General features: G+C 41.4%; 1 protein-coding gene across 1 annotated transcript in view; it reads left to right on the forward strand.

Annotated features, from left to right (window-relative positions):
- The window catches only part of PEPD (peptidase D), a 280,769-nt gene that overhangs the window by 215,513 nt on the left and 38,955 nt on the right, over positions 1-26,301 (forward strand). Inside the window, exon 12 of the mRNA XM_007474760.2 lies at positions 19,763-19,911. Coding sequence (XP_007474822.1) covers positions 19,763-19,911 — 149 coding nt within the window. The remainder of the gene's footprint in view (positions 1-19,762; positions 19,912-26,301) is intronic.

Below are 26,301 nucleotides of genomic sequence, written 5' to 3' on the forward strand. Positions count from 1 at the left end.
AGTGTATTTCCATCTCTGAGTGCCCTTACTAATGGCAAAAAACTAATGTCTGAGTCCATTTTCTTTGATCCCCTCCTCCATTACCTAATGCCATTGCCCCCTGCCTGAAAGGGTAAAGTAAGCCAGGTTACTTACCTGTAAGAATGAAACAGAAATGCAAGGTAGGAGTTGCCCCATCTTCTCCCCTTCACTCGTTTCTCTCTTTCTGTATAGGGCAGCATGCTGGCAAAGCTTTACCTGGAAGCCCCTCCATTCTTAGGAAATTGGTTTGTTACCAAGTTCTCCTTTTACTCATTGAAACCATCCTTATTGCATTACCCTTAGGTTCTCCTATAGGAATGACTAGACAACTCTTGCTATGAAAACAAAACAACCAGTCGTCCCTCAATATTCTGGACAAATAGAATAGAGTTGTTGCACGTGTAATTTTTAAAATGAGTAATCCAAAAATAATTTATATTGTACTTCAAGGACTGTATAATGTGATTGGGGTATGGGGGAAGGCAATCAAAAATAGCTATTTAGCTATTTGCATTTCAGATTCTTTGGTGTCTAGCTAATATTGCCAAAAATCCATTACTGGGACTAAAAAGGCTTTGCAGAAGAATCTGACAATTCAATCAATGCTGAAAGCAATGGGTCTTTTTATTTGATATATTTAAGAAAAAGCTGAAAAAGGAAAACCACATGATTTTACTGGAGAAACCTGAAGAAGTCAGTATGGCTCAGTGAGAGAGAGAGAGAGAGAGAGAGAGAGAGAGAGAGAGAGAGAGAGAGAGAGAGAGAGAGAGAGAGAGAGAGAGAGAGAGAACTAGAGTCAGAGGACCTAGGTTCAAATCCCAGCTCTGACATGAACCTCTGATCCTCTGATTGTAAGTGGGGTACAAGGGGAAAAAAAAGAAGAATGCTAGAGCTCTTCCCAGTGAGCCCCTGACACCTCCCAAATAGGTTAGCCCAGTGGCCTCCTTCTTACAGGGGCCACTACTAACATAATACTTTACCAAGACTAGTAAGGGGCAAGAAACAGACAAAAAGTACTGTTATTAGGAACCCAAGGCATGACTGTCTTCACTTCACACAAGTGTCAGATGCCTGGACCTGTACTTCACAATAGTTTAGACAACTTTGGTGCCAAGGCAGCTGACTTAGTTTAGAAGGGGTAGTAGCTTCTGACTCAGTCCCATGTCATGGCACCTGGAACAGGATAGGTCCTGGCACCTCCTGGATCAAAGATGTTAAAGTGTTTTATAGGGAGGGAAGAAGTCATGGAATCATACTTAAGTGGATCCAGAGGTTTTAAACCCCTGCGGTCATGAGCAAAGCAATCAAATCTGGCCTCAGATACTAGCTGCGTGACCCTGAGCAAGTCACTTAAACCGGTTTGCCTCAATTTCTTCATCTGTAGAACCGGAGAAGGAAATGGCAAATCACTCCAATATCTCTGCCAAGAAAACTATAATGGGGAGAGTCCACCACAACTGAAAAACGACTTTAACAACCACCACCAAACCAATTAACGAGGAAAACGAAAATTTCTAACCCTGAAACAGACATAGATCTAGGGGCAGAGAGGAGGAGGCATGACAGGGGCAGGGTAGGATTAAAGGGGTGTTTAGAAAAAAAGAATGCAACTGAGAAATAGGTAATATGTTAGACAAAGAAAGACTAAGCCAGAAAAATTGAAAGCTTTTTTCTGGACTGCAATAAATATTAAAATCAGTGAGGCTACAGGAGACATTCTCTTCATCCTTTTTTTTTTTTGCCATAATAGATTCCTTAAAACTCTGTGTTACAAAACAATTTGTAGGTTCTATTTTCTCATAGGAAAAAAAAATGTTAGCATTGAGGGGTTTGTCCTTGCCCAAGGACTTAGCATAAAATAAACCTTACATATGACTAATCATGCCATAAAGGACAGATGCAACAATTCTTAGTTTTACTAAGCATTCACACTTATATTCTTCAAGAATTTGATTTTGGCCATGCACATATTCTATTGACAGAGATTATAACCCTTCCTTAGTAGAAGAGTCTCATGACTTGTTGTGGCCAATCATCAGGCATTTGAGCTCTGTGATCACTTATACTAATACAGTCTTGCTCCAAGGCATAGGGATAGTAAGTTTTAAAATTGGAAGAGACCTTAGAATGAAGAATGTCAGAACTGGGAGGAGGTTTAGAGACTGTCTAGATGAGGCTGCTCATTTTATAGAAAGAAGCTAAATCCTGGAGAGTTTAATCTTATAATCCTTCAAATACATGTGTTTTATTATGTGCCTCAGTATACTATAAATTGTACCCTTAACAATGAACAATTGCAGCTCAACTATCATGAATTCAACATAATAAACATTAATTTTCAATTTCCCTAGAATTTTAGAGATCAAAACTAAATCCAGACCTGACTTCTACTAAGAGACTACCAAAACAGGGTCTCTTAATCCCCTTTTTAAAATTTAGAATTACCTTAATGGCACAGTCTTTTAAAAAAAAAATTAAGCTCTCCAAAGAAGGATGAAATTATGCTTTCCATCCCCCCACCAATTAATATTCCTGTAGCAAGCAGAGACATTCAGAATCATTTTAATGACTTTCGAGTAACCTCAAAGCCCCAATGTTTTTGGTGCTTATTATGGTGGTAAAGACCTTTCTCCCAATGATTTTAGTGAAATAGAACCACCATTTTCTTCCCTTCCACCCTTCTTTTCATAAGTGTTCTTAGTGCATCTCAATTGCAACATCATTTTAAAATATCTGTGACTGTGAGACAAGAGACACTCTCCCTCATTGATGTAGATCACTCTCTTCTCTTCTCCCTTCCCTTCTCCAGCCTAATTATATATTTTAAGAATTGCTTTAACCTCCCCCCCCCCAATCATTATCTGGTGACTGACTTACTATGGATAAGCCTCTCCACCGTTAAACCATGGACTCCAAGTCAAGGGACTAGGAAGTGGGGGAATTGTAACCTTTTCAGCTGAGTGTAAGCTCTGCCAGAGTTTGCCCTCCACTGGCTTAGCCTTAAGAATGTAGGATCATTTGAGGTGGAAAAAAATTGGAAATCAAGAGGATGTCCATCATTTGAGGAATAGCCAAACAAATTGTGGTATATGATGGTGATGGAATACTATTGTGCTTTAAGAAATTATGAATAGGGATACCCAGTGGAATCATGCGTCAGCTATGGGAGAGGTAGTGGGAAGGGGGGGAGGAAAAGAAAATGATTTTTGTTTCCAATGAATAATGTTTGGAAATGACCAAATAAAATAATGTTTATTAAAATAAATAAATGAATGAATGAATGAATGAATGAATGAATGAATGAATGAATGAATAAAAAATAAAAAAAAAACAAATTAACCAATTCAAAAAAAAGAAAGAAAAAAAATAATGAATAGGATGATTTCAGAAAGAGCTGGAAAGACCTACATGAACTAATGCAGAGTGAAATAAGTAGAACCTAGAGAACGTTGTACACAATAACAGGTACAGTGACCAACTGTGAAAGACTTAGCTACTCAGCAATGATCCAGGACAATTCTGAGGAACTTTGACAGAGAATGCTACTCACCTCCAGAGAAAGAACTGTTGGTGTTGGGATGCAGATCAAAGCATCTTACTGTTTACTTTAGCCTATTCGTGTTTTATATGAGAATTCTCTCACAGCACTGACCAATATAGAAATATGTTTTGCATAATACAAGTATCAAATTGCTTATCATCTCCAGGAACAGGGAGGGAAGGAGACAATTTGGATATTATAATTTTGGAAAATATATGTGAAAATTTTTATTGCAATAATTGGGAAATAAAATATCTTAAAAAAATAAAAGAGGATGTCTACTCTGTGATGAGGTATCTGAGAGGACTTTCACTGAGGAACCACTTCACTATCAGACCAGATAACTTGCCACTAGCTAAAAGCAAGCCTGACTAAGGCACTGTGATCATCACTAATCTGACAGTTATCAGAATGCTTCATTCCTCAGTGTGAAGATGTTAAACAGTGACCAGGTCATGAATGCCTATCCCCAGATGTGGCTGAATGTAATACAACAAGCCAACTCTGGTGTGTTCCTGTATCTTCTGTTATTAATAAAAATTAATCTTGGAGACTTTATGGTAAATGTATAAGTATTTATTGGTAAAGAGAAGAGAGAAATAAGGTTTCCAGACTTTCTAACTTAAAGTCAGTCCCAGCTGAGTTACTTCTGCTCTATCAGGTCTAGATTCTCCATGGACCCTGGTCCATTTCACAAGCTGGGGCCAGGGGGCTCAGCTACCCACATGATCAGGCCAGGCAAATTAAGGCCAGCCAAGGAGTAGGCTTGAGTTCAAGAAGGGACTGCTTTCTAGAGATGACTTACATAGCCACACTCAGAAAGAGAGGGTCCTTTCACAATCCCAAAAGGATGGCAAAGAGAGCTTCATGCACTGGCTTTTCAAGCTCATTCTAAACCCTCTCCCAGGATCCTTCACTTGGCCCAAGGTTTCACCTTAGCCTCTATACATCACATCCCCTGACTCCTGTGACTTCTGCTAGTCAGGAATATCACCTGTCAATTAATTACTGGCAAATTAATACACATGATTCTATGGGATCTGATGGTCTCTCAGATATTTAATCCCCACACTTCTTGATATGGTAGCAGACATTGCTACATACTTAAATATTGAGCTGGAATGGCCCATAAAAGCTCCCTCAGGGGCCAGCTAAATAGTTCAATGAATTAAGAGCCAGGCCTAGAGATGGCCCTGGGTTCTAATCTGACCTCAGATACTTCCTAGTTCTGTGACTCTGGACAAATTACTTAATCCCCATTGCCTAGCCCTCATTGCTCTTCTACCTTAAAACCAGCAAATAGTATAGATTCTATGACAGGATGTAAGAGATTTAAAAAAAAAAAGCTCCCTCATCTAGAGCCCTCATTTTACAGAGGAAGAAAAGGAGACCCAAATAGGTTAAATAACTGCCCAGGGTCAGTTAAGAAGCTTTGGAAGTAAGATTTGAACTAGGGACCTCTGGTTCCAGAGTCGGGTCTTACTCCACCATAGTACCTAAGGTTCGTTATCAGATAGCTTCTATGTAAGTCTCCAATTGTTTTACTGGGTAGGTCCATCCTGTATATCAGAAAAGAAGCCTGAAATTTAAACATGCTATAATGTGAATAATAATGCCTTTGATGGACTATAAACTGAGGCCAGCAGAACTGTATTTAGGAAATTGTTCAATGCCTTCAGTGATCCCAAGCTGCTCCCTACTGCAAAAAGCCCATCTTTTTAACATCAGTATTCTCCCTGTGAATGCAGCTGCCAATCACAGACTACCAAGCTCTCGGAAGAATCAGAATTTCAGACGACTCAAAGGGCAATGGAAAGATACATAATAAGCCTAAATAGGCTACTGCAGCATATTATCAATGCTAGCTTGGCCACACAAAAATGGCATAAAAACATCATCAAGGACCATAAAGGAAGGTGTGCTAGTCATATAGAAAAAGCAAAAAAAGAAGAGATGGGCAGCTCAGCATTATACAAGCATCCACAAAATATTAAAAAATCTAAAGGAAGTCTTCCATTGTGTTGGGTAGACCCCGTATGGAGGAGGATTTGTGGAAAGATGGGAACAAAAATTATCCAAGAAGAGAAAGTGTGAATTATTGCAGTTGGAGGAAGTGCCTACCCCACTAGTGATCATGGCTCTGTAGAAGTATCCCCAGCAGATAGAAATAATAGCTCCCATGTAAATAGTGCTTTAAGGTTTACAAAGATCTTTCCTCTGGGTAATACTGTGAGTTTAGTATGTGTGGATTATTATCCCCATTTTGCAAATGAGAGGCAAGTGGCAGAGCCAGCCCTGGAGCTAAGCTCTGGCCAGTTCTTCTCCCTTGTACCATGCTGTCCCCAGTTGCAGCATGTAGACTGTGCAGCACACCATTGACTTGTTGAACCAGGCAAGGGTCCAAAGCTCAGACTCAATAAACTGCAACCACAGAAAATGTACCCTTATTGCTGTCATCCTAAATCATTTCTTTTTAAGGATGATTTTAAAGAAATTTGGTCAAATTTTAAATCAACCATTCTTTTGTTGTAATTTGACTTTGATTTTGTAACCTTTCAAATACCTTCCTGACTACCCTTATACCTAATTTCTCTGTGTTTCTCTGAATCTGTCTGTGACTCTTACTCATAGTGATTCATCATCAACTGTTAAGAGAAAGCCCGAGCTATTGAAATAGCTGAGCTCAGGATGACTCTCACTTAAGTGTATTCGTGTGAGCCCCTGTCACCTCAGGATTTGGTTGGGTTTGTAAAGTTTGGCCAGTCCCTGGAAACAGGTTATGAGAACAGTGATCAGATTCATTGTGACCTCTTCATCTTAGTTCCTGTGGCTGGGTTTGTCACCTCAGGGTGTCTGTGCAAATCCTGGCCACTGGGTGGCATCACTGACACGTCTCTTTTTTTCCCTTTCTCCTTCCAACTGGAAAAGAAGGACAAGGAAGGGTGGAGAGCAAATAGAACCTAAGGGCTGAGCAGAACTTTGTTGATCTAAGTGAGGTAGTTGTGCCACTTCTTTTTTAAGCTATCAGGGAAGGAACTAGAATTCCAGGAACTCTGTAAGTTCCCTGGAGCAAGTGGAGGGTATCTCAGCTTGAACTAGAATGTATATGTCCCACCATTGTAGGATCCCAGAATTTGAGCACTGCCAGGGATTTCAGCTGCTTGTCTAACTCAGTGCCCACTATAACATACCCCATAAGTATATAATATACCAATCTCTGCTTGAAGATTTCCCAAGGAAAGCCCTACCACCTGTCAAAACAAAAACTGTTGTTTGGCTCTGACTCTTGGGAAGTTTTCCTTCATTAAAGTCTAAATTGCCTCTGTAGCTTCCATCCTTTGCTCCTGATTTTCCCCCCATTGCCTCTATCCCCCTTACCCCACCCCCAGCCTTTACTAAGCTAAAATCCTTAGTTCTCTAACTAAGACACGTGTTTGATGCTTCCAGAGGTGCATTCCCTAGGGTCAGAGGAATTTGAAGGCTTCATGTTAAACCTTGTACCTCATACCCAAGTGTGTATACTTAAAGGGAGTCAGTGGAGAAGTTAGTGTGCATTTTCCACCAAAACTGGTTCTTCCCTGAAATTAGTTGTTCTTAACTGGAATTAGCAGTTGAATCTGACATCCCCAGTCATAAAATGCAGTGTAAAAGTTAAGGGGTAATGTTGGTGATGACACCAAACACTTCTCCTTCCTGCCTATGCCCTTACTACACAGCAGCACAGCTGAGTAAGTACAGCTTTTTGATTATTCAGCATTTGAATTTTTCAGAAGTGTCCTCTTCCATCTCTTCCCCATTATCTTAGGCCAGTGATGGCAAACCTTATAGAGACAGTGCCAGGCCCTGCCCATGCCCCACACCACGTGCTGGGTATGCACCCTGCCCTTTACCCCATACTGGGGAGGGAGAAAGTGCTCCCTTTGGGCCACTGGGCAGAGGGGAGAATGAAGTGAGGGATGTCCTCAGTATAGGTGAAGAAGAAGAGGAAATGGCCCAAGAGCTCCACTCCCCTCCAGCTCTGCCACCTATGAGCGGCTCACCTTACCCCCTGTATGCTCCCATTGGGCTGCTGGGCAGAGAAGCAGGGAGATGGGGAAAAATGTCATCAGGTATGGTGGAGAGGGGGAGGGGAGTGGCTCTGCCCGAATCCCTTTGCCTTTTCTAGTAAGGAACTCTTGGAGGGACAGGGTTGGGGAGAGGGTGACTCATGTGCCCACAGAGAACACTCTGTGTGCCACCTTTGGCACCTGTGCCATAGGTTCCCCATCACTGGCTTAGGTGATGAGAAACAGTGTATTTGCTTCAAACTGTCTTGTAGACTGTGGGCAGACTCAAATCCATGCTATGGTCTCTGAATTTAAGTTCAAAAAGGCATTTCCTATGTTGTTCTCAGAACTTTGTTACAGAAGCAACAGTGATGGTGCCCAGTGTCTTGCCTTGGGGAACGAGGCTAGCTTTACCTCTCACCCGTCCTAGGGGGCTCCCAGAAAGTCTAATCCCATCCTTCTTGCCCCAGAAGAGAGAACAGGAGCGCTTTAGGCTGAGCCTTTGGGACCAGATGAGGGCAGTGTTGATTCACACAATAAGAACAACTGCTCATCACTCCTTTAGTCTGTCTAGTGAATTCTGTAGTAAACAGGAGGAACAAGGGCATTCTCTTATAGAGTAATGTTGTGGTTTCTGTTTAAGTGACATTGGACCTGTGGACAGGACTGATGCAACTTCCTGCATGCTAATATGCCCTTCTAATATCACTTTAGGCTTATAAACTCAGAAGATCATAGATATAGAGCTAGGTCATTTAGACCAGCCATTTTAGAGATCCACCTTGGAAAGTGGATAAGACTTATCCAAGCATGGTTAAGAAATTGCAGAACAAGGATTTGAACTGAGGTCTTTGGTCTTCAGATCCATTCTTCTTTCCAATATATCAGGAGTTCTTAACCTGGAATCTATGAGTTTAGTTTTAAAAATTTATAACTATTTTAATATAATGGTTTACCTTTGTAATCCTGTTTTGTACATTTAAAAACATTACTTTGAGAAATGGTTTATAGGTTTCATCAGCTTACCGAAGGAGAGCGTGACACAAAAAAAGGTTAAGAACTCCCACTTTATACCAAGCTGCTTCTGTAAGCTTTTTCTGAAGGATTCTAGGAATATTGTCATGCTGCCACTGCATTTGTTTCCTTTAAAAATAGACACCCAAGATCCATTGTCTCCAAGTACATGGACTTCATGTTTGGAACTAGAGAAACTGGGGGAAAACTGCTCAGAGCCACATATGCATCCATTGGTTTACCATCTGGATCATGGTACCATAGTGTATCTTGCAACTCAGCTCTCACAATGATCTCAGATGTCACTGTACCTAGTAAAAAGTTATATGACATTTCACAAAGTGCTGTCATATGTTTTTGTATTTGTCACATCAGTCTTATGAGGAGGCAGAGGCAATTACAGGTGAGGAAATGGAAATCTTTCAACAAAGAAATTGACCCTGCCAGAATCAATGTAGATGGACAACAATCAAGTCATGACTAAAAACCTAGGCCTCCCCATTTCCATCCTAGGACTATTCACCACACCATCCTATATCCCTTTTCTGACATCCTTTCCTAATAGACCTCTAATTTGGGACCATCTTGAGCATATTTCTCATGGGGATTTCATGCCAATCTAGCAAATTTGATCTGCCTTATTCGAAGCAAATTCTTAGCTCCTGTTGGGGGAGTTCTTGCTCCATATAGGATTGATCACATTTCACATTTGAATGGAGATGGAAGAAAGCATGCAGACTTTCCAAATCCAAGCCAAGGCCAAGGTCTTCTTTGACGCTGAGCTTTTCCCCACCATATCTTTCAATGGTTTTTCAGTTTTTTTATCTTCAGACAGCCAAGAAAGAAGCCTTACTTCTAATGTCTATCATCTCCTAAGATGAACATTTCCTTCAAAGCCTAACTTTCTCCTTTAGTCTTGTCTTTTTGGCCTAAAAGGAATTATGATGATTCTTATCCTATTTACTATTTAAAACAACAGGAGTTGCATCTGCATGACAAGGATATTTCTTCCTTTTCATTTATGTGAATAAACCATTCTCCATTTGGGAAACAATTTTAATGTGTCTTTTTGTGGGAATCTCATGACTCTGTCAAATCCAACAAGCATTTCTGAAGTGTCTGTTATGTACAAACCACTGTCTTAGTCATATAAAGACAACAAATAAAGTCTCTGGTCTTCTTCCTGATCTATGCAAACAAGTGAAGGGACCCTGTAGTCTGTCACTTTACATAGATGTAGTAGGCAATATGGAGAATTGTAGTAGACTAACTTTCCTTTGCTATTATAGTTTTAACAGCTTTCTATTGCAGGCATTGCCTCAGGGAAGAAACCCCTCTGGAACCACTTTGCTCCTTCTTCTCCCTGGCATACAAAGCCTGGCCTCTTGAGAGCCTCAGGCCACAGGCTGGCTCCATCCTTGATCACACACTTGGCTGACACCCACTGGCCTGTCTTTAGGGAAATTGGAGGTCCTGGTTGCTTCATCATCTTTGGGATGTGACTAGAACTCTAGGTCAAATCAAGGTTTCATGGGAGAGTGTGGATATGGGGTTAACTATCTTTCTAGACCCTCTGAATGCCAACAAAGATTATGAGATATTGGTTACCCTCACCCCTCAAAAAAAAGTTGAAATGAAAAATTCACTGGATTTTACTCTGACTTGTTCTCCTACCTCCTATGGTAGTATAACAAGGTTGTAGCATGTAAAAGGTCAGAAAGATGATGATATTTACAGTTTTTAAAAACCTGACCTTTCACCCCCTTAGCAGGAACAATCTCATGTTGGAAGCTCATGCCGTGTAACCCATACTTGACAATGATTCACTGGATATCCTGCCCCATTGTGATTAGGCAGAAACTGACATTCATCCTTCTTAGAATCCCTGCCCCTATTTTTCTTTCTGACTAAATGTGTCTTGACCTCCAACGTAGTAAAGGGTTACTCTGCTTTCTCTGAGGCTCCTCCTTTTAGTTCCTTGTCCTTCATAAAGGGAATTCAGATGCACCTGGTTGGCCATTAACTAGCTGGATTTTCTCCCTTCATCCCTTCTCCCAGTTTTCAGTACTTTTGTTTCAGTTAGCTATTCCCAACCTTTGAGATCCCCAAGAGAAGTCTGAGGAACAGTCTGGGGAAGGGAAAGAAAGTAGAGAAAAAGAGAGAGAGAAGAGTTAGAGAGAAAGGGAGAGAGGAAAGGGAGATAAATCTTTGGGCAAATTATTATTGATAGCCCACAGGATTACAAAAACTGTAGTTGTGTTGATCAGAAAGACTTGCAGATTGTGAATAGCAACTGTCCCTTACTCATCAAGTTGAGATCTATCTTTGATATTGGAGAGGAAAGCAGCCACTTGCCTAATTGTCCACAGGAAGAAAAGAATTATGTTGGTGAATGGAAAAGAATGTTGATTTCATTCATTTATCTCAAGTACTGTACTTGTATGGGGAAGCAGAAATGGGCATTCTGTTTAGCAGAGTCACTCTTGAACTTTCTGACAGATGGGAATTCTCCTATTCCATTATAGATGATCAACTTGGAAAGGCATTTTTTTTTCTAAAATACTCTTGTATGCCTCCCAAAGAGGGTAGAGGAAGTGGTGGCAATATCATCTTGGGTGAGAAAGTAACTAGAAACTTCACAGGAGATTCAGTGGCTTTTGGTTTTTCTTTGTTAGATAACTTTGTAAAACTCTGGAACAAAATGAATTTAAAAAAAAAAAAAGCTTCCCCAAATAATTTGCAAAGCCACTTGAGGATGAAGTAGTGCTCCCTTGGGTCCAAAAACAGGACTCTATTCTCCTCCTGTATGTCCAGTACTGGAACATGTATTAACAAAATTATGAGATTGAATGATGAGTTGGTTTGGTGGACTCTGATACCACTGATCTGAAGCCATCCAACTGGTCAGAAGCACAAAAAAATGGGGGTTGGGGGATATAAATTGGCTTTTATCCCAACCAGAAATAGAACTTGATGAGTGAATGTGAGAAGTAGAAATCTAGCATATTTTTTGGAGATGTGTAATGTCTTCCCAGATGTCTTAGATTATCAGTCAAAATTGGCTCTACCAGAGATGGAATTCTCTCCTGTGAGAGTTCTGAGGCAGCAGAGAAGGAGAAATTCTATGTTCTTGGCTGAGGCCAAAATAAGACTGAATTCTAAATTGTCAGTTTCCATTGAAAGGATAGATGAAGGGGACATGGAGTTAGAAGCAGATGATTATAAAAGTGATGACTTTTTTTCTGAATTCTAGAATGCTTTGAATCTGAATTAACTTATGTATGTGGAAATTCTGAGGAGGATTTTTTAAGAAGAAGATGGGGAACTGAGAGAATGAAAATAGAATTCAACCCCGTGCTTGTTTGCTGCTAGATAGTACACATTTCTGACTGGCTTAGATACACTTCCTTCTTCTGAAAATGAAGGGTTTCAAGTAAAAAGCCAAGTTAACCTTTTAAAAAAAAAGTCTGAATAATAGAGTTAGACCTGCCTGGACACCTGGAATTTTAACTAGAGGAACATCCCAAAATTTAATTCATATAGTTATAATCACCTCATTGGAATTGGAGACTCCGATTAAGCTTAGTTTATCAGAGGAGAAGAAAGAGCAGTATTGCTTCTACTCTTTCTTTTTAATGCCCTCTAACACCAGTTGTCCCGTAAGTGTTTGTGAGTCCTTGACCAGTGGTTCCTTATTTTTTAAATAGTTCAATTTCTGTTTTTACTTAGAGATTTTACTCTTCATTCCTTTGGCTAAGAGTGAGGTTCTATTGAGGTCCTGGACTGAAGACCCAGAGGAAGGGACTGTAGTATTCAAGGCTATCCACACTCTAACACCAGCTTAGTTCTCTAGCCTTATTTCACACTCCTCCTAACCCCCATATATTCTACATTCAAGTAAAACTAGACTACTCTCCCATTCTCATTTTATCCTCTCTCATCCCATTGCTCCATGATGTCCCCTGCTCCTGAAATAGATTTTCTTCCTCCCCCAATTCCCATTTACTTAAAAGCTTTCCATTTCCTCATGGCCTAGCTTTTATGTCCTTTCTAGGGAACCATATCCAAACCTCTATCCATCAATATCTCCCCCTTCCCTATTGACCTCCCTTTTTACATTTCTTATAGCACTTTGCCTAGACCTCTCCTTCACTTCCCTTTGTATTACAGTTATTTGTAGGATTATTCTTTACCCCATTTGGTTGTAAACTTCTTAAGAATAGGGACATGTTGGTTTTTGGCTACATACCACCCCCACACACATACCCACACCCACATCAAGCACAATGTCTGACAATTAAACAATTTAATTTAACAAGCATTTATTAAGCACCTACTATGTGCAAGGTGGACAGCTAGGTGGCACAGTGGATGGAATGCCAGACTTATCTTCCTGAGTTCAAATCTGGCCTCAGACACTTACTAGCTGGGTGACCCCAGTCAAGTCATTCAACCCTGTTTGCCTCAGTTTTCTCATCTGTTAAATGAACTGGAGAAGGAGATAGCAACCCTCTGCAGTGTCTTTGCCAAGAAATCCCCAAGTAGAGTCACAAAGAGATAAATATGATTGAAACAACTCAAGAACAATAACAGTGACAATAAAAATGGTCAATAAAAATGGACAATAAAAAAGGTGCTAGGTGCCAGGAACAGAAAGACAAAATTTTAAAAGTCTCTGCCGTCCAGGAGCTCATATTCTTGTAGAGTTTTTATTCTCTTCATGTTCTATTTCTCATAATAGATAACTGCATTTAATTAATTTTCATTCAATTGAATTGGATCTCGAGCTTTGGGCAAATTTTTCCCAGACTTGAGCCAACCCAACAGTTTGTAGGAGGCATGTGTATCCCAGGAATGAGCCTTCTGCCCCCAAGGACAAGAGGTGGCTCATGTTGTCCTGTTTCTGAAGTGCAGAAAGTCCTGTTGGTTTGGCCTCATAATTAAGAAATCCAAGGTGGGGCTCAGACAAACAGTAACCATATTAATGAGCAAAATAACTTTTTTTCTTTTTTAAATATATTCTTGGAAACCTAGGATTGGCAACTAAACATTGATAACGCCTTTTTCCTTAAGTGCTTTTTGGTTCATCATCCTGGCTTTTGCTCCACTTGAAAACAGTAAGCAGATTTTGTGTTAGAACAATAACAATAATAATAATGTTAACTGATATTTTTATAATGCTTTAAGGCTTGCAAGGCATTTTGCTTATATTGTTATCTCATTTAATCTCCCAAACCTTATGAGATAGGTGCTATTTTGCATGAGAAATCTTGAGACTTAGAAATATTAGGCAATTTGGTCATGATTATAGTGCCAGTAAGTATCAGAAACAGCTTTTGAACTCAGACCTCTCTTGATTTAACTCTTGTACTTTCAACTACCCTACTGGAAAAATACCATGGAAAGTTACAGTTAGAAGTCCTTGCCCCAGATCTAGAATATGAGTTATCCCACTAGGGCCAAAGGACCCATGGAAGTGAATGTGAATGATTTGTTTAAGGAAGGGCAAGCAAGACCCAGGGGATAATCAAAGCAGGCAGATACTTCTTGCTTTGGGAGAGGAGAGGAAGCTAAGAGTTAGGGAGGTTCAACAGGGACAGCTTAGCCAGGCAGGCCTTTAGGCCAGGGTTCTGAGCTCAGTTTGGTTTGAGTCCAACAAGTACTTTTAAAACTAAAAGAGTTTTTATTGTTGTTGTTGTTGTTTTTTTTAAGTTTCTTCTTTTCTGCCAGGGGCTTGAAGAAGGCTCCCAGTGGGAGAGACAGTAACTGGGTTACACTTGGCAGCTTCTCCTGGCCTCGTACTACTCCAGGGCCTTGTGAACAAGGACAGCCAGCGTTGCTTCAGCTGGAGTTACTAATCCCCATTCCCTCTGCCCTCTGCTTAATTGTTCCACGACTCAGAAGTCATTTTTACAGTCAGGCCCTCTGATGTGGTGGGAGCATTCGTAGCCTTGTGTACCAGCTTTTTACTCCGTGGCTTCTGTGCTGGTTTGCCTGGGCTGTTCCTGGATGTTCTGAATCAACAAACCACAAAATATGTCTCTTTTGTTGACTTTGCAGAGCTCAAATGAAAACTGCATGATTCCCTTCTGTGATCCTGGGCCATCTGTCTGCTGAGCAGGGGCTGAGCGCTGAGGGAGCACAGGGGGGAGCTAGTGGCACAGGGAGTGTGCTGCTTTAGCTCACATGGCTCACCACAATCTGTCTTCCCTTAAGGAGATGCCCTGACATTCCTTGCACCCTCTCTCTCTCTCTCTCTCACACACACACACACACACACATATACATATATACATTTACACTTTCTCCAAAATACACAACAGCATTCTCTCCCTCACACATGCATACATGCATGCACATATGTATTTGCATATGTTGGATCCTCATAATAGTCCTAGGAAGGAAATGTAGGGTTGGAGGCTTATTCCCACTTTATAGATGAAACTCGAGCCTGGAGAGATGATATCTCTTACTCATGGTCACACAGCAAATTAATGACAGATCCTGTACTCAGATCTCCAGCTCCTGACTCTATTTGACTGAATGGCTAGCCTTTTTCACAGAGCCTCAGTTTCCCTGTTGGTGATGTGGTTATAATCCTCTAGGGAACCACTCATAGCTCTATAGATTTTAGGAAAATGATGGTGAATGAATGAAAAAGCATATTAAAAGGCATAATCTGGACCTATAGTCTAAGGGATTGGGTAAAACCCAAATGAGTTCAAAACAGCAAATGAAACAAGCTGCTTTTCCACTCTTGTCAGACTTGAAAACCTTCTCTGAAGAAGAACTTAGGGTTGGTGTGTTAAGTCCCTTCTTCATTTTATGTCAGCCCCAGTAAAGCCAGGTGTGTGGGCCGTGTGCCCTGACTAAGCTAGGCCCTGGCCCCAACCCCACCTCCACCCTGTCCTGACAAGCTTTTCTTGCCTGTGGAAATGGCAGGGTATACTCAGTAGGGATTGGGGTGGGGGTCCCTGGGAATTCTCAGGAAGACCTGATCCAGGGTATTAAGTAGCATGTGAGCTCAGGTGATCACATTTATCTTGCGCCAAATAATAACTGCCTATAGGTTTTTGAATTGTGAAAATAAAGGCAGTTTAAAAAGGAAGGATGAATCCATGGCAATTATCAAAACCCCATAAAAGTGATATTAGTTTGTTGTGACTGTCCTCTGGTGGCATTCTGTAACTGTTTCTCCCCAGAAGTTATTGCTTGTGTTACATATTTGGCATTTAACCATGGCTTGCCTGGCATTATGTTATCCTCTTAGGTTTCACCCTGGTCTTCCCAGGCTAGGAACTAGCAGGAATTAGGCCATATCTTCTATTACTGTCTAACTCACAGTGGTACTAAGCATACAGGACACACACAATAAATAGATGTTGAAGAAATAAATATTTTTATATTTTTTTTAAGATTAAAGTGAAATTTTGAGAGAATAAACTCATATACTTAGACTAAAGAACTTTTTATGGCCAAATTGGTTTTGTTGCTATTGTTTATTTGAAAAGAGGGTCACCTGTGGAAGATAGAAGGGCCATGGAAGTGTGTCTGGAAAGGTAGAACTGTGCATACTGAGAAAATATGAGCAAACATTCCCCTGTGGGCTGGGTGTCCCAGTGCCTATAGCGTAAGTAGAGGACTTGGGAGTCTATACAAGTAACAAAAGAAAGCTTCTCAGATTTTAGATAGGGAAGAAGGTGACTAATGGTAAGTGGCAGTGTCTTGAGGCTCCAACATGGAAAGCCCATATGGGTCAGGTGGTGCTTGGGGGTATGCAGGCTGTAATGAAAAACACAGTCTAGTGTTTCTGCGCAGAGTCCTGGAATCCTCTTACTGAGGAAGACTGACTTATTTGTTAGTCAGTAACAGGCAGTGGAAAAGTTTAGCCTATTCATTGGATATGAGGCTTTATGTGTGCTTTAATGGACAGAGCATTTTAGAAGACCTTTGCGGTAACCAGAAGAGAATCCTTGGCATACTAGCTCTAGAGTGAGTCACGGTCCTATCAGAGAATCCATTTTGTTTTCGGTTGCTTTATAATTTGGCAATTAACTAATTAGAATGATATCATAAGATAATTAGAAAATTATGGGTTTTGCCCCCCCCCAGACAGAGACGACATGTCATATAGCCTAAGGGCTGATTAGCCTAGAGCCAGGAGTCCAGTGACAGCTGTGCCCTGGGGCTTCACTTAGTCTCTGTGTTCTCTTAATTGGTGAAGGTCAGTTAGCTTACTGCCCAGAAGTAAACAGTTCCACTAACCCACACAGCTGGGACAGTGGCTGTGATCCCTTCACTCACTCACAAAGGGACCCTGGTTAGAACACTGCCCAGTCTTTGAACTTTGAAACCTAGAGTCCGATTGGCAAGTGCCAGCCTTTAGTGCAGGTGACACTAGCATAGTCTCTCCCAGGCTTTCTGTATAGCAGTGGTTATGCTCAGGCAGCATGTGCAGGGCATAGCTAGTTATCTATTCCCAGGCCAGCGAAAGCCCTGGAAAAAAGTGAAGATGTTTGTGGCTGACACAGTCAGCTGCCTTCCATCTTTTCCGTTTCTGTAGTTGCTGAGGAGTTTCGCTTTATTATGGTGGAACAACAGGATCCAGTCCTGGAGCCTTACTCCCCATCTCACACACAGATATCCCATTCTACATTTGGCCTCACAGCTCCTCCCAGATCTTTCTGTAGATATTTATATTTGCCTTGATGATAAGTCTAGAAAGTAGGGCTCTGGGGAATCAAGGGTGATTTAGGATTAACAGAGACAGGCTCTGGGATTTTCAAGAGTTTATTGGCTCAGCATACAAGGATTCTCCTCCATGGAACTCAAGTCTTTTATCTGTGATGAGTTTGTGACTAAATTTGCATTGTATTTACCCCATTGGGTTTGGAGGGGTTGTTGTTGTGTTTTTTGTTTGTTTGTTTTGTTTTCATTTCATAAGACCAAAGAAGCATAGATTTAGAAATAAAAGGAACCTAAGAGGCTATCCAGGCCTCCCTCATTGTACAGATAAGAAAACAGACCCAATAGGACAAAGCCCGAAGTTGAACAGTTACCTTTGAACCCAGGTACTCCATCTCCAGAGACAGTGTTCTTTCCACTGAAACATGCTGTCTTTATTTCAGTGGAAGTTAGGTGCTTCGCAATGACGATTTGCTCCTTCTGTCATGACTTCTATCTGTTGTAACAGGTCAATTACCTGTGAATATGATTGGCCCTCCAGCCACATTGACAATGACATTGGCAATGGTTATCCTTCAAGAATGAGCATGATGGCCCCCACCTCTCATCTTCTCCTCCAATAAAGGGGAATTTTTAAAGAACTCCACGCTGTGTGAGCTGGTGTATGTTATAGTTATCCATATTTGTGCTTTATCTTGTCCTCCTATAATTCCCATGAGAGCAGGAATTACTCTCTGTACACTAAACTTGTGGATTCTTAATAAAAATTTGCTATTTCTTAAGGACGCTATATTCTTTAGAATTGCCTCCTCCATTTACTTTCTGTTAGCAATTTTTTCCCCAATCCTGACAAATTTGCTGAAATGTTCCCCTCTATTGGCCCAGATTATGCAGGATTCAGACTTCCCAAGGAGAGAGAATGAGGGATAGAGTTCACAGGATATATGGAGTCAGGGGAAACAGAAGTTTACCCAACACAGGGAGCCATCATCCTCTTTGTGGTATGGGCTTGCCACATTCCTGCTTCCTAACAGTCCTGTAGTCGTCCCAGTCACTCCCAACCCTGGGGGGAGGCTACACTGGATAGAGTCAAACTTGCCAAGATTCCACAGAGAGAACACATTCATATTTTGAATATTCCTTCCACCACAGTGTGCCCTGGGGATGAGGATTTGGATGGAAAGCCCTCTCTTTGCCCAACTCCTGGCCTTCTCTTCTTCACTTTGCCAGTCTGGCTATAGCATGAACCTGTCCCTATTTCCTCAAGGGAATAGGAGTGGTTTCCTGAGAGAGATCCCTGGTCTAGAATATGGTCTTTTCCTAATTTCTACATCCTTGGCTAGAACCAGTTACTAGTACCCCAGTTGAGATCTGAACTTCGCAATTTGTTTCTCCCTTAAAGCATCCTTACCCTGAAAGAAGTTGACTTTGAACCTCTTAAGTGTTTTAATTTGTGAAGAGGAATTTGGGGGCAGGGGGTCCCCAAGGGACTTGGCTTCCTTTTGCTCAACAAGTATTTCAAAGGGCACCTATTGTGTATAAAGTACTATATCTTTGCAGAAAAGCATAGTCTTTGATTTTTAGATGTACTGGCTGTGAAGAATTATGGTCAGTAGAAGTAGAAATAGCTTCTAGAACAGCGGTTCTCAACCTCTCAATTTGTAGCAATGAGAATACATAATGCATATCAGGTATTTATATTCTGAATCATAACTATAGCAAAATTACAGTTTTGAAGTAGCCACCAAAATAATTTTTTGGTTTGGGGTCACTGCAACATGAGGAACTGTATTGCGGGATCACGGCATTAGAAAGGTTGAGAACCACTAGAGCCTTGTGATATATACAGAGGATTGGAGGCACAACCCTGTTCCCATTCCTCAGCTCTACTCAGAGGATTGTGGGGCTCAAGATGGCAAATTTTTAGCTTGGCTTGCCCTTTCTCCCTCTCCTGGAGTGAGTAATACATGGCCAGAGTGGCCTATAGGGCCGCCTGCCAGTCCAGGGGATAGATGTCTCCTCAGGGAGCCATGTGCAAAAGATTTGTTCAACATAAGGCTCTCTGGCCTGAGGCCTGGGAAGACTGGGACATGGTATGGGGGGGGGGGGGGGTTCCAGGCAGGAGCATAGGTCACTCAAACATATTCCCCTCCATTTTCATAGCAGCAAAACTAAAGCTATAACCAGGACAGTCTGACCCTGCCTGCTTCTTCACCACTCTCTCAGTGCAGAGGATAGGAAGCCCTGGTCATAAAGAGCCCTTCCATTGTCATCCTTGTTGAGGACACAGGAACTAGCATGATGTCAGCCAGCCAAGTGGATCGGTCATTCCTATTTATGCCTAGGTTCTCTTACTCTGGAGGGTTGGAAGGTAGCAGGAAATGGAGAGGGGGTAGGGGGAGATTTCTCCAAAGCCTCTTGTATGATTTCTTCTTTCTTCTTCCTTTTCTCTCAGCTTGTTTGACATGGGAGGTGAATATTACTGTTTCTCATCTGATATCACCTGCACCTTCCCTGCTAATGGGAAATTCACCTCTGATCAGAAGGCCATCTATGAAGCCGTGCTGAGATCCTGCCGAGCCGTCATGAATGCCATCAAACCAGGTAGAGGAGAAACTTGAAGGGGATATGCTAGACTCTGTCTGAGAGACTGAGAGTTTAGGGGCAGTAAGGACAGTGGGTAGAGATAACCTGACCTTGTAGCCCCTTTTCTTTTGCCCCTTCAACTCCTGAAGGATCTGGGGCTCCTGGGAAAAGAGGACATGGTGACTTAGAGGGGCTGAAAGAGATGGAAAGGCCTATAATGGAGGAGGAATAGTCCCTGCATGACCACAGAGGGCAAAACTAGGAGCCAGAGTCTGCAGATTTCTATTTGACATAAAGAAAACTTGCTGATAATTGCAGTTGTCTCAAAGTGGAAGATTTAATAGGTTTTTTTTATTGCTGAGATCTTCCAAGCTAAAGCTGCACAACCACTGGCTAGAGAGTGAGTAGAAGGAAGACCAGTGTCACGTATAGATTGGACAAATGCCCTTGGAGCTTTCTTCTAAATCTCATGTTCTTCTAGAATGTTAGGAACTTGCTTTGGTCCTGTAGAGTTCTGAACCCTTAGGTCTTGTATATCTTTAGTGGGGGGTTGAAAGTTTTATGGATGTTTCTACACTTGTCCAAAAAGAAAGGCTTTTTGTGTGCATATCTGTGTTGTGGGGCAGGCATGGAGTGAAGAGTGGAGGTAGATAAAGGAGCCTTGGTTTCCCTGAAAAATGCCAGAAACAGAGAAACAAATACTAACTTAAGCTACTGGCATTTGATTCTATGTTGGCATTGGTGAAAAGAGATAGTTACTGTTCTCCCTAGAGCCACAATCAGCATTCCAATGAGAAACCTAGCAGGAGGAATCTTGCTTTCCTTTGGTAACTGATTATATTCATAGGAACAAGCAAATCTCAGAGCTGACAGAAGGCTTCTGTAGGTGTATGGCAGAAAGCTTGGGAAGAAGGTGCCGGGAGACACATAGTTGTTTGATCCCTGCCAGGCAGTTCCTAGAGGACAAGCATCATTCCTGGACATAGGAGGTCAAAGTTAGTTTTGCTGCTTGGAACTATAGCCCAGGCTCTCCTGATAGTTCATGTGCCAAGCTTGGAAAAGCCTATCAGTGTCTCTCTGCCCCATCTGTGTGTTAGCTTTCGTCTTCTACCTGGGTCCCATTGGCCTCTCCAATGTGGGAACATCAATTAATCAGCATGCCAGGCACAATATTAGGCTGTAGGGATACAAGTTCATAGAATGAAATAATCCCTACTTGTAAAGAACTTCCATTCTAATTGGGATGGGGAAGCAGTCATGTACATACATAAATACATATAGTGTATATACATACAGTAAATTTAAAATGAATAAGCACACATGTGTACCAAGTAGTTAAATCCAAAGGTACTTTAGGAGGAGGACATTAGGAGTTGGAGGGGGCAAACCAGGAAAGGCTTCATGCAGAAGATTGTGCCTAAGCTATATCTTAAAGAAAAAGAGGGACTCTGTAAGGATAATGTTTAGTGTTTTGACTTCAAACCTAAATAAGTGGTCACCATGGGAAATTCCCAAATATGAAAAATACCCAAGTCAGCTGGGGATTTATGGAGATTTTAATTAATATAAATGATGGAATTAAGGGAAGGAGAGAGGGGGGGAGGAGAGAGAGAGAGAGAGAGAGAGAGAGAGAGAGACAGAGAGAGAGAGACAGAGAGAGACAGAGAGACAGAGACAGAGAGACAGAGAGAGAGAGAGAGAGAGAGAGAGAGAGAGACAGAGAGAGAGAGAGACAGAGAGAGAGAGAGAGAGAGACAGAGAGAGAGAGAGAGAGAGAGAGAGAGAGAGAGAGAGAGAGAGAGAGAGAGAGAGAGAGAGAGAGAGAGAGAGAGAGAGAGAGAGAATGAGAATGAGAATGAGAATGAGAATGAGAATTTAAATTGCTCTGGCTCAGGCTGAGCCAAGCAGTAGTTAAAGGCCTAGGCCAAAGTGCTCCCTGAGCCTAAGGGAGAGGGAGTCAGTCTTGTTACTCACCACAAGACTGTCTCCAAGCAAGCTCCAGTCCTCCACTGAATCTCTTCAACTCAGTTCAGAATCTAACTCAATTCCAAATTGAATTCAAACTCCGAACTCAATTGTCTCCTGACTTTTTACCCCTTCCTTTTAAAGAAATTTTCTCTTATGTCACCTCCCCTAAATTTTCATGTCTATCAATCACAGTAGATGCTTTTTTCCAGGACTGCCCATTCTTAGTTCTCATCTTCTTTGGTTCTCACCTTCTCTGATTAGATTATATCTTCTGAGTACTTCATACCTCTTTGTTAAGCTTGCCTTTTGTAAGTTACTTGACCTTTTTAGGTACTAATTTAACTTTTACAGGTACTTAACACCTTTTTGTATTAGATCTAAAAATAGACCTATCTTAAGGTTCTAGCTTTACTATAAGGTATGAGTTAGGGACTTTCATTGTTCAATCAGGAGTTTACAACTTTATCTTCCCCTAAGGCACTGTCTGAGTAGGGTGGAATAATTTTCAAAGTTCCCAATACATTCCTTATTCTTGTTAGACCAAGTATCTCCATTGTTACAATAAGGGAATAGCTAAACCAAATCTTCTAAGGTACAGTCTGAGTAGTTTTTAAGATTCACAGCTCTAAGATTGGAGCTAAAGAGAGATTCAAGCATGGGAGGTGACCAGTGCAAGAACACAGAAACCAGAGATGCAATGAGGAACAGAGAGAAGACAAATTTAACTAGATTCCAAAGTACAGAAGAGGAGGTAACATCTTTTGAGACTAGAAAGGTTGGTTAGAGCCAAATTGTATGGGACTTTAAAAGCTAAACAGAGATGGCACATAGGTGGCTCAATAGATAGAGCTTTAGGCCCAAAGTCAGGAGGACCTGGGTTCAAATTTGGCTTCAAACACTTCTAGACTGTGTGACCCTGGGCAAGACTTTAGCCCCATTTGCTTAGTCCTTGCCCTTCTGTCTTAGAATTGTTACTAGGACAGAAAGTAAGAGTTTGGGTTTTTTTAAATGCTAAATATAGGAATTTATGCAGTAGGAAGCTGTTGAATTTAGTTGGATAAGGGAATGACATGGTCCGTTCGGAACACTTATGGAACATTAATTTTTAGCAAAAGTGTAGAGTGGGACTACAGTGGGATGAGATATGAGGCGGAGAGACAAATCAGGAGGCTGTTGCAATCATCTAAGCAAGAGGTGATAAGGGTCTTAAAATTAAAATGGTATAGCATATATCCAAAAAGAAAGGATCAGGTATAAGAGATGTTTCTCCAAGTTTTATCATATGCCCTCTTTTCTTCTTCCTCTACAGTCTCTTTCTAGGTAACCTCATCACCTACCATGGAGTTAACTCTATGCAGATGACTCCCAGCTCTAATCCTAGTCTGTCTCCTGTGTTTCAGTTTGAACCTATTGGACATTTCAAACTGGAGATCCCAGTGACATCTCAAACTTAACTGATATCATTCTTTCCCCTAAATCATTTCTTCTTCCAAACTTCCCTATTTCTGTTAAAGCCACCTCATAATGATGGAATGTTAAAAGCAAGAATTTCCAGTCTTTTCTCACCCCACATGCCCATTCATTACCTAAATCTTGCCCAGCTACCTCTCCTACCTTCCTATTTCTATGATATGGATGATGAACCAACAAATAGGGAGCAATTTGATAGAGAAGAGGAAAATCAGGAGAGCAGCATCACAAAAACTTAGAGAAGATAGCAACCAAGAAGAAAGAATGACCAACAGGATCAAATAAAGCAGGTAGATCAAAAAATATGAATAAAGATAATGAGGCTGCAGAGTTAAAGGATCATTGTTAACATCAAAGAGAGCAGTTTCTGTTGAGAAACAGGGTTGGAAACTAGCTTACCAAGGGTTGAGAAGTAAATGAGAGGAGAGAAAAATGGAGTCATCAAATGCAGATGACATTTTCAAGGAATTTGAAAAAGGGAGATGAATTATAGGACCATAGTCCGAGGGTGGTAGGATCATTTTTTAAGAGTGGGGGAGACTTGTACCTGTTTGGAGGCAATAAGGAAGAATCCAACAGAAGGAGATAAGTCGAATGTTCAAGAATGAGGGGGAAATGATTGATGCTACAATCTGCTAGAAAAGACTGAAAGGATGAAATCAAGGGCATATGTAGAGCAATTGACTTTGTTAAGGAAAAAAAGGTCATTGTTAGTGACTGGGAGAAAGGAGAAAGTGAAACATATAAGTCAAAGGATTTTGAGATTTAAAAAATGAAGGGAGTTCTCAAGTGCCCTCAATTTTCTCAGACATCAGAAATCAGAAAGCAACTATTGGCATGGGGAAAGAAGGGCTCAAAATGAAAAGCTAACAATTGATAGACATTCACTCCAAAAGAGATCCTGGCTAATCTGAGAAGCTGGCCAGGAAGAAGAGTTTCTCTCTATAGATTTGGCTGGTTAGATTAGACCAGGGCCTGATTTTAGCAATGGGGAAAGTTTTGGGGATCTCTGAGAATCATGGGACAGGGAAGTCTCACACCTGGTGGTGTATAGTCTGGCACTCTGTCCAAGGAAATGATGGCTTTATTAATCACCTTTTATGTACAATGCATTGGGAATGCAAAGACAAAAAACTATATTTCTTAGCTTCGGGTACTTAAATTTTACTTAAGAGGAAAAACAACATGACTTTGGTGGTTTTCCTGCTCCCATCTCTACTCCTACTTACCTATAAGTTTTAAAAAACAAAACCAAAAGAACTAGTTTTCTATTCCAAATGAGATCATCAGTATCTGGAGAAACCTATCTGCTATGAAGCTGAGAGTTATATAAGAATACATTGTCTGAAAGTAGCAGAGATGGAAAATAAAATCAGAAACAGATTTAATACTTGGGACCTGGGCTTTTTGTTTGTTTGTTTGTTTTCATGAAGTATCCAGAGAAGTCAGAAACAGAAGAACTGTTTTACCAGCCAACATCTCTATTTTTCCCTTTGAATCCTTACTTATTTTGAGGCTACCTCTTTAAATAGCAGTTATATCTGCCAGTTATGAATCAGGCAAAGAGACAAGAATAGCAGGAGAAGTAAAAAGGAAGGGTGCCTGGTACCCACTAGTTTTTTTTTTTTAATTTGTTTGTTTGTTTTTGTGGCTGAGCTAGATGACACTTAGCCCCAATGAATCACCATTAAGTTCAGCTTTTGGGAATATACCAACATCTGAACTGACTGGCATCTTCCTGCAGCTGAGACTTTACTGCATCTTCATCCATCCTTACCCCTGTGCCAATGCTTCTCAGCCTGACCTCTGGCCCACAGGATTCCCATCGAGACTCTACAGCCAAGCTGGGCCAGGGCACAGCATTGAAAGAATGTTGGCCAGCCTCAGAGACAGGGAGGATCACTAAAGCCCCATGGGATCATTTGTTTTATAGGAGGCAGACAGCCGTCCAAAAATCCCAGTGATCTGAGCCTTGTCCAGACATGTTTGTGCTGAAATGCCCCTATTCTTGCCCACCTTGGGGGACAGCCTGGCATTTCTTTTTTCCAAATTAGGAATGAAGCAGTTGGCTGACTTTAATCCCTGTTATCTCAATGGAAAGACAGTGGGTAGGAAGAAAGCATTAGGGAGATCTGGTGAGAACCAGAGTCAACCTCTCTGAATAACTAGCCAAGCTAGTCACAATTATTATCCAGTAGGTGGCCTAGAGACCCTTTATCCTGCCCTTGTGCTATGAAAACATGGATGAGACCAGACATAGAGCTAGTCTTTAAAGAGATCGATATGTCAATCACAACTTTTTTAAAAGTCTTCTTAAGAAGCAAGACTCAAAAGTGCCCAGAGAATTTGGAGATTGGGGATCTGGTTGCCCCCCCACATAACATGGGGGTACCATAGAAATTCTAGAAATAAGTGTGGCTAAGACCCACTAGAACCTGGCCTTTTTCTCAGCTGTGATGTTATGTTGAAGGGGGTTGGTTAATCTCCTGCTACCCCTTCCCACCTCTAGTCCCATTTAGGTGCCTAGAATTTAAACCATTCCAGAAGGAAGATCTGGGATTCAAACCCAAGTCCCTTTCTCTAGTTCCGCTTAACGTGTCTAGCATACCTACTTTACATTTTCATTTCTCTAATTAATTACATTTCCCATTGTGAAGATGGTACCTCAGAATTGTTTCATTCTCATTCATACAAACAAAACCAATGCAGGACTTCCGGTTAAGATGGCGGCTTAGAGAAAGCTAAAGCTCAGATCTCCGGAAAACCCTTCCTGACCGATCTCAAACTATAAGCTCCTAAGGCGCCGAAATTCAAAACGATCAACAGCACAGACCCTGGGAACCCTCCTCCTGGACCTGGACCCGGTTCAAAAGGTACGGCTCCCCTCAAAAGCCAGAACCCGAGATCACTCGGACCTCAGGGGTAGGAGCGCAGAGTCCAAGGCTCCCGGAAGCCGCAGCCCGGCCAGGT

The sequence above is a fragment of the Monodelphis domestica genome, chromosome 1 (genome assembly GCF_027887165.1).
Source record: "Monodelphis domestica isolate mMonDom1 chromosome 1, mMonDom1.pri, whole genome shotgun sequence".
Lineage (NCBI taxonomy): Eukaryota > Metazoa > Chordata > Mammalia > Didelphimorphia > Didelphidae > Monodelphis > Monodelphis domestica.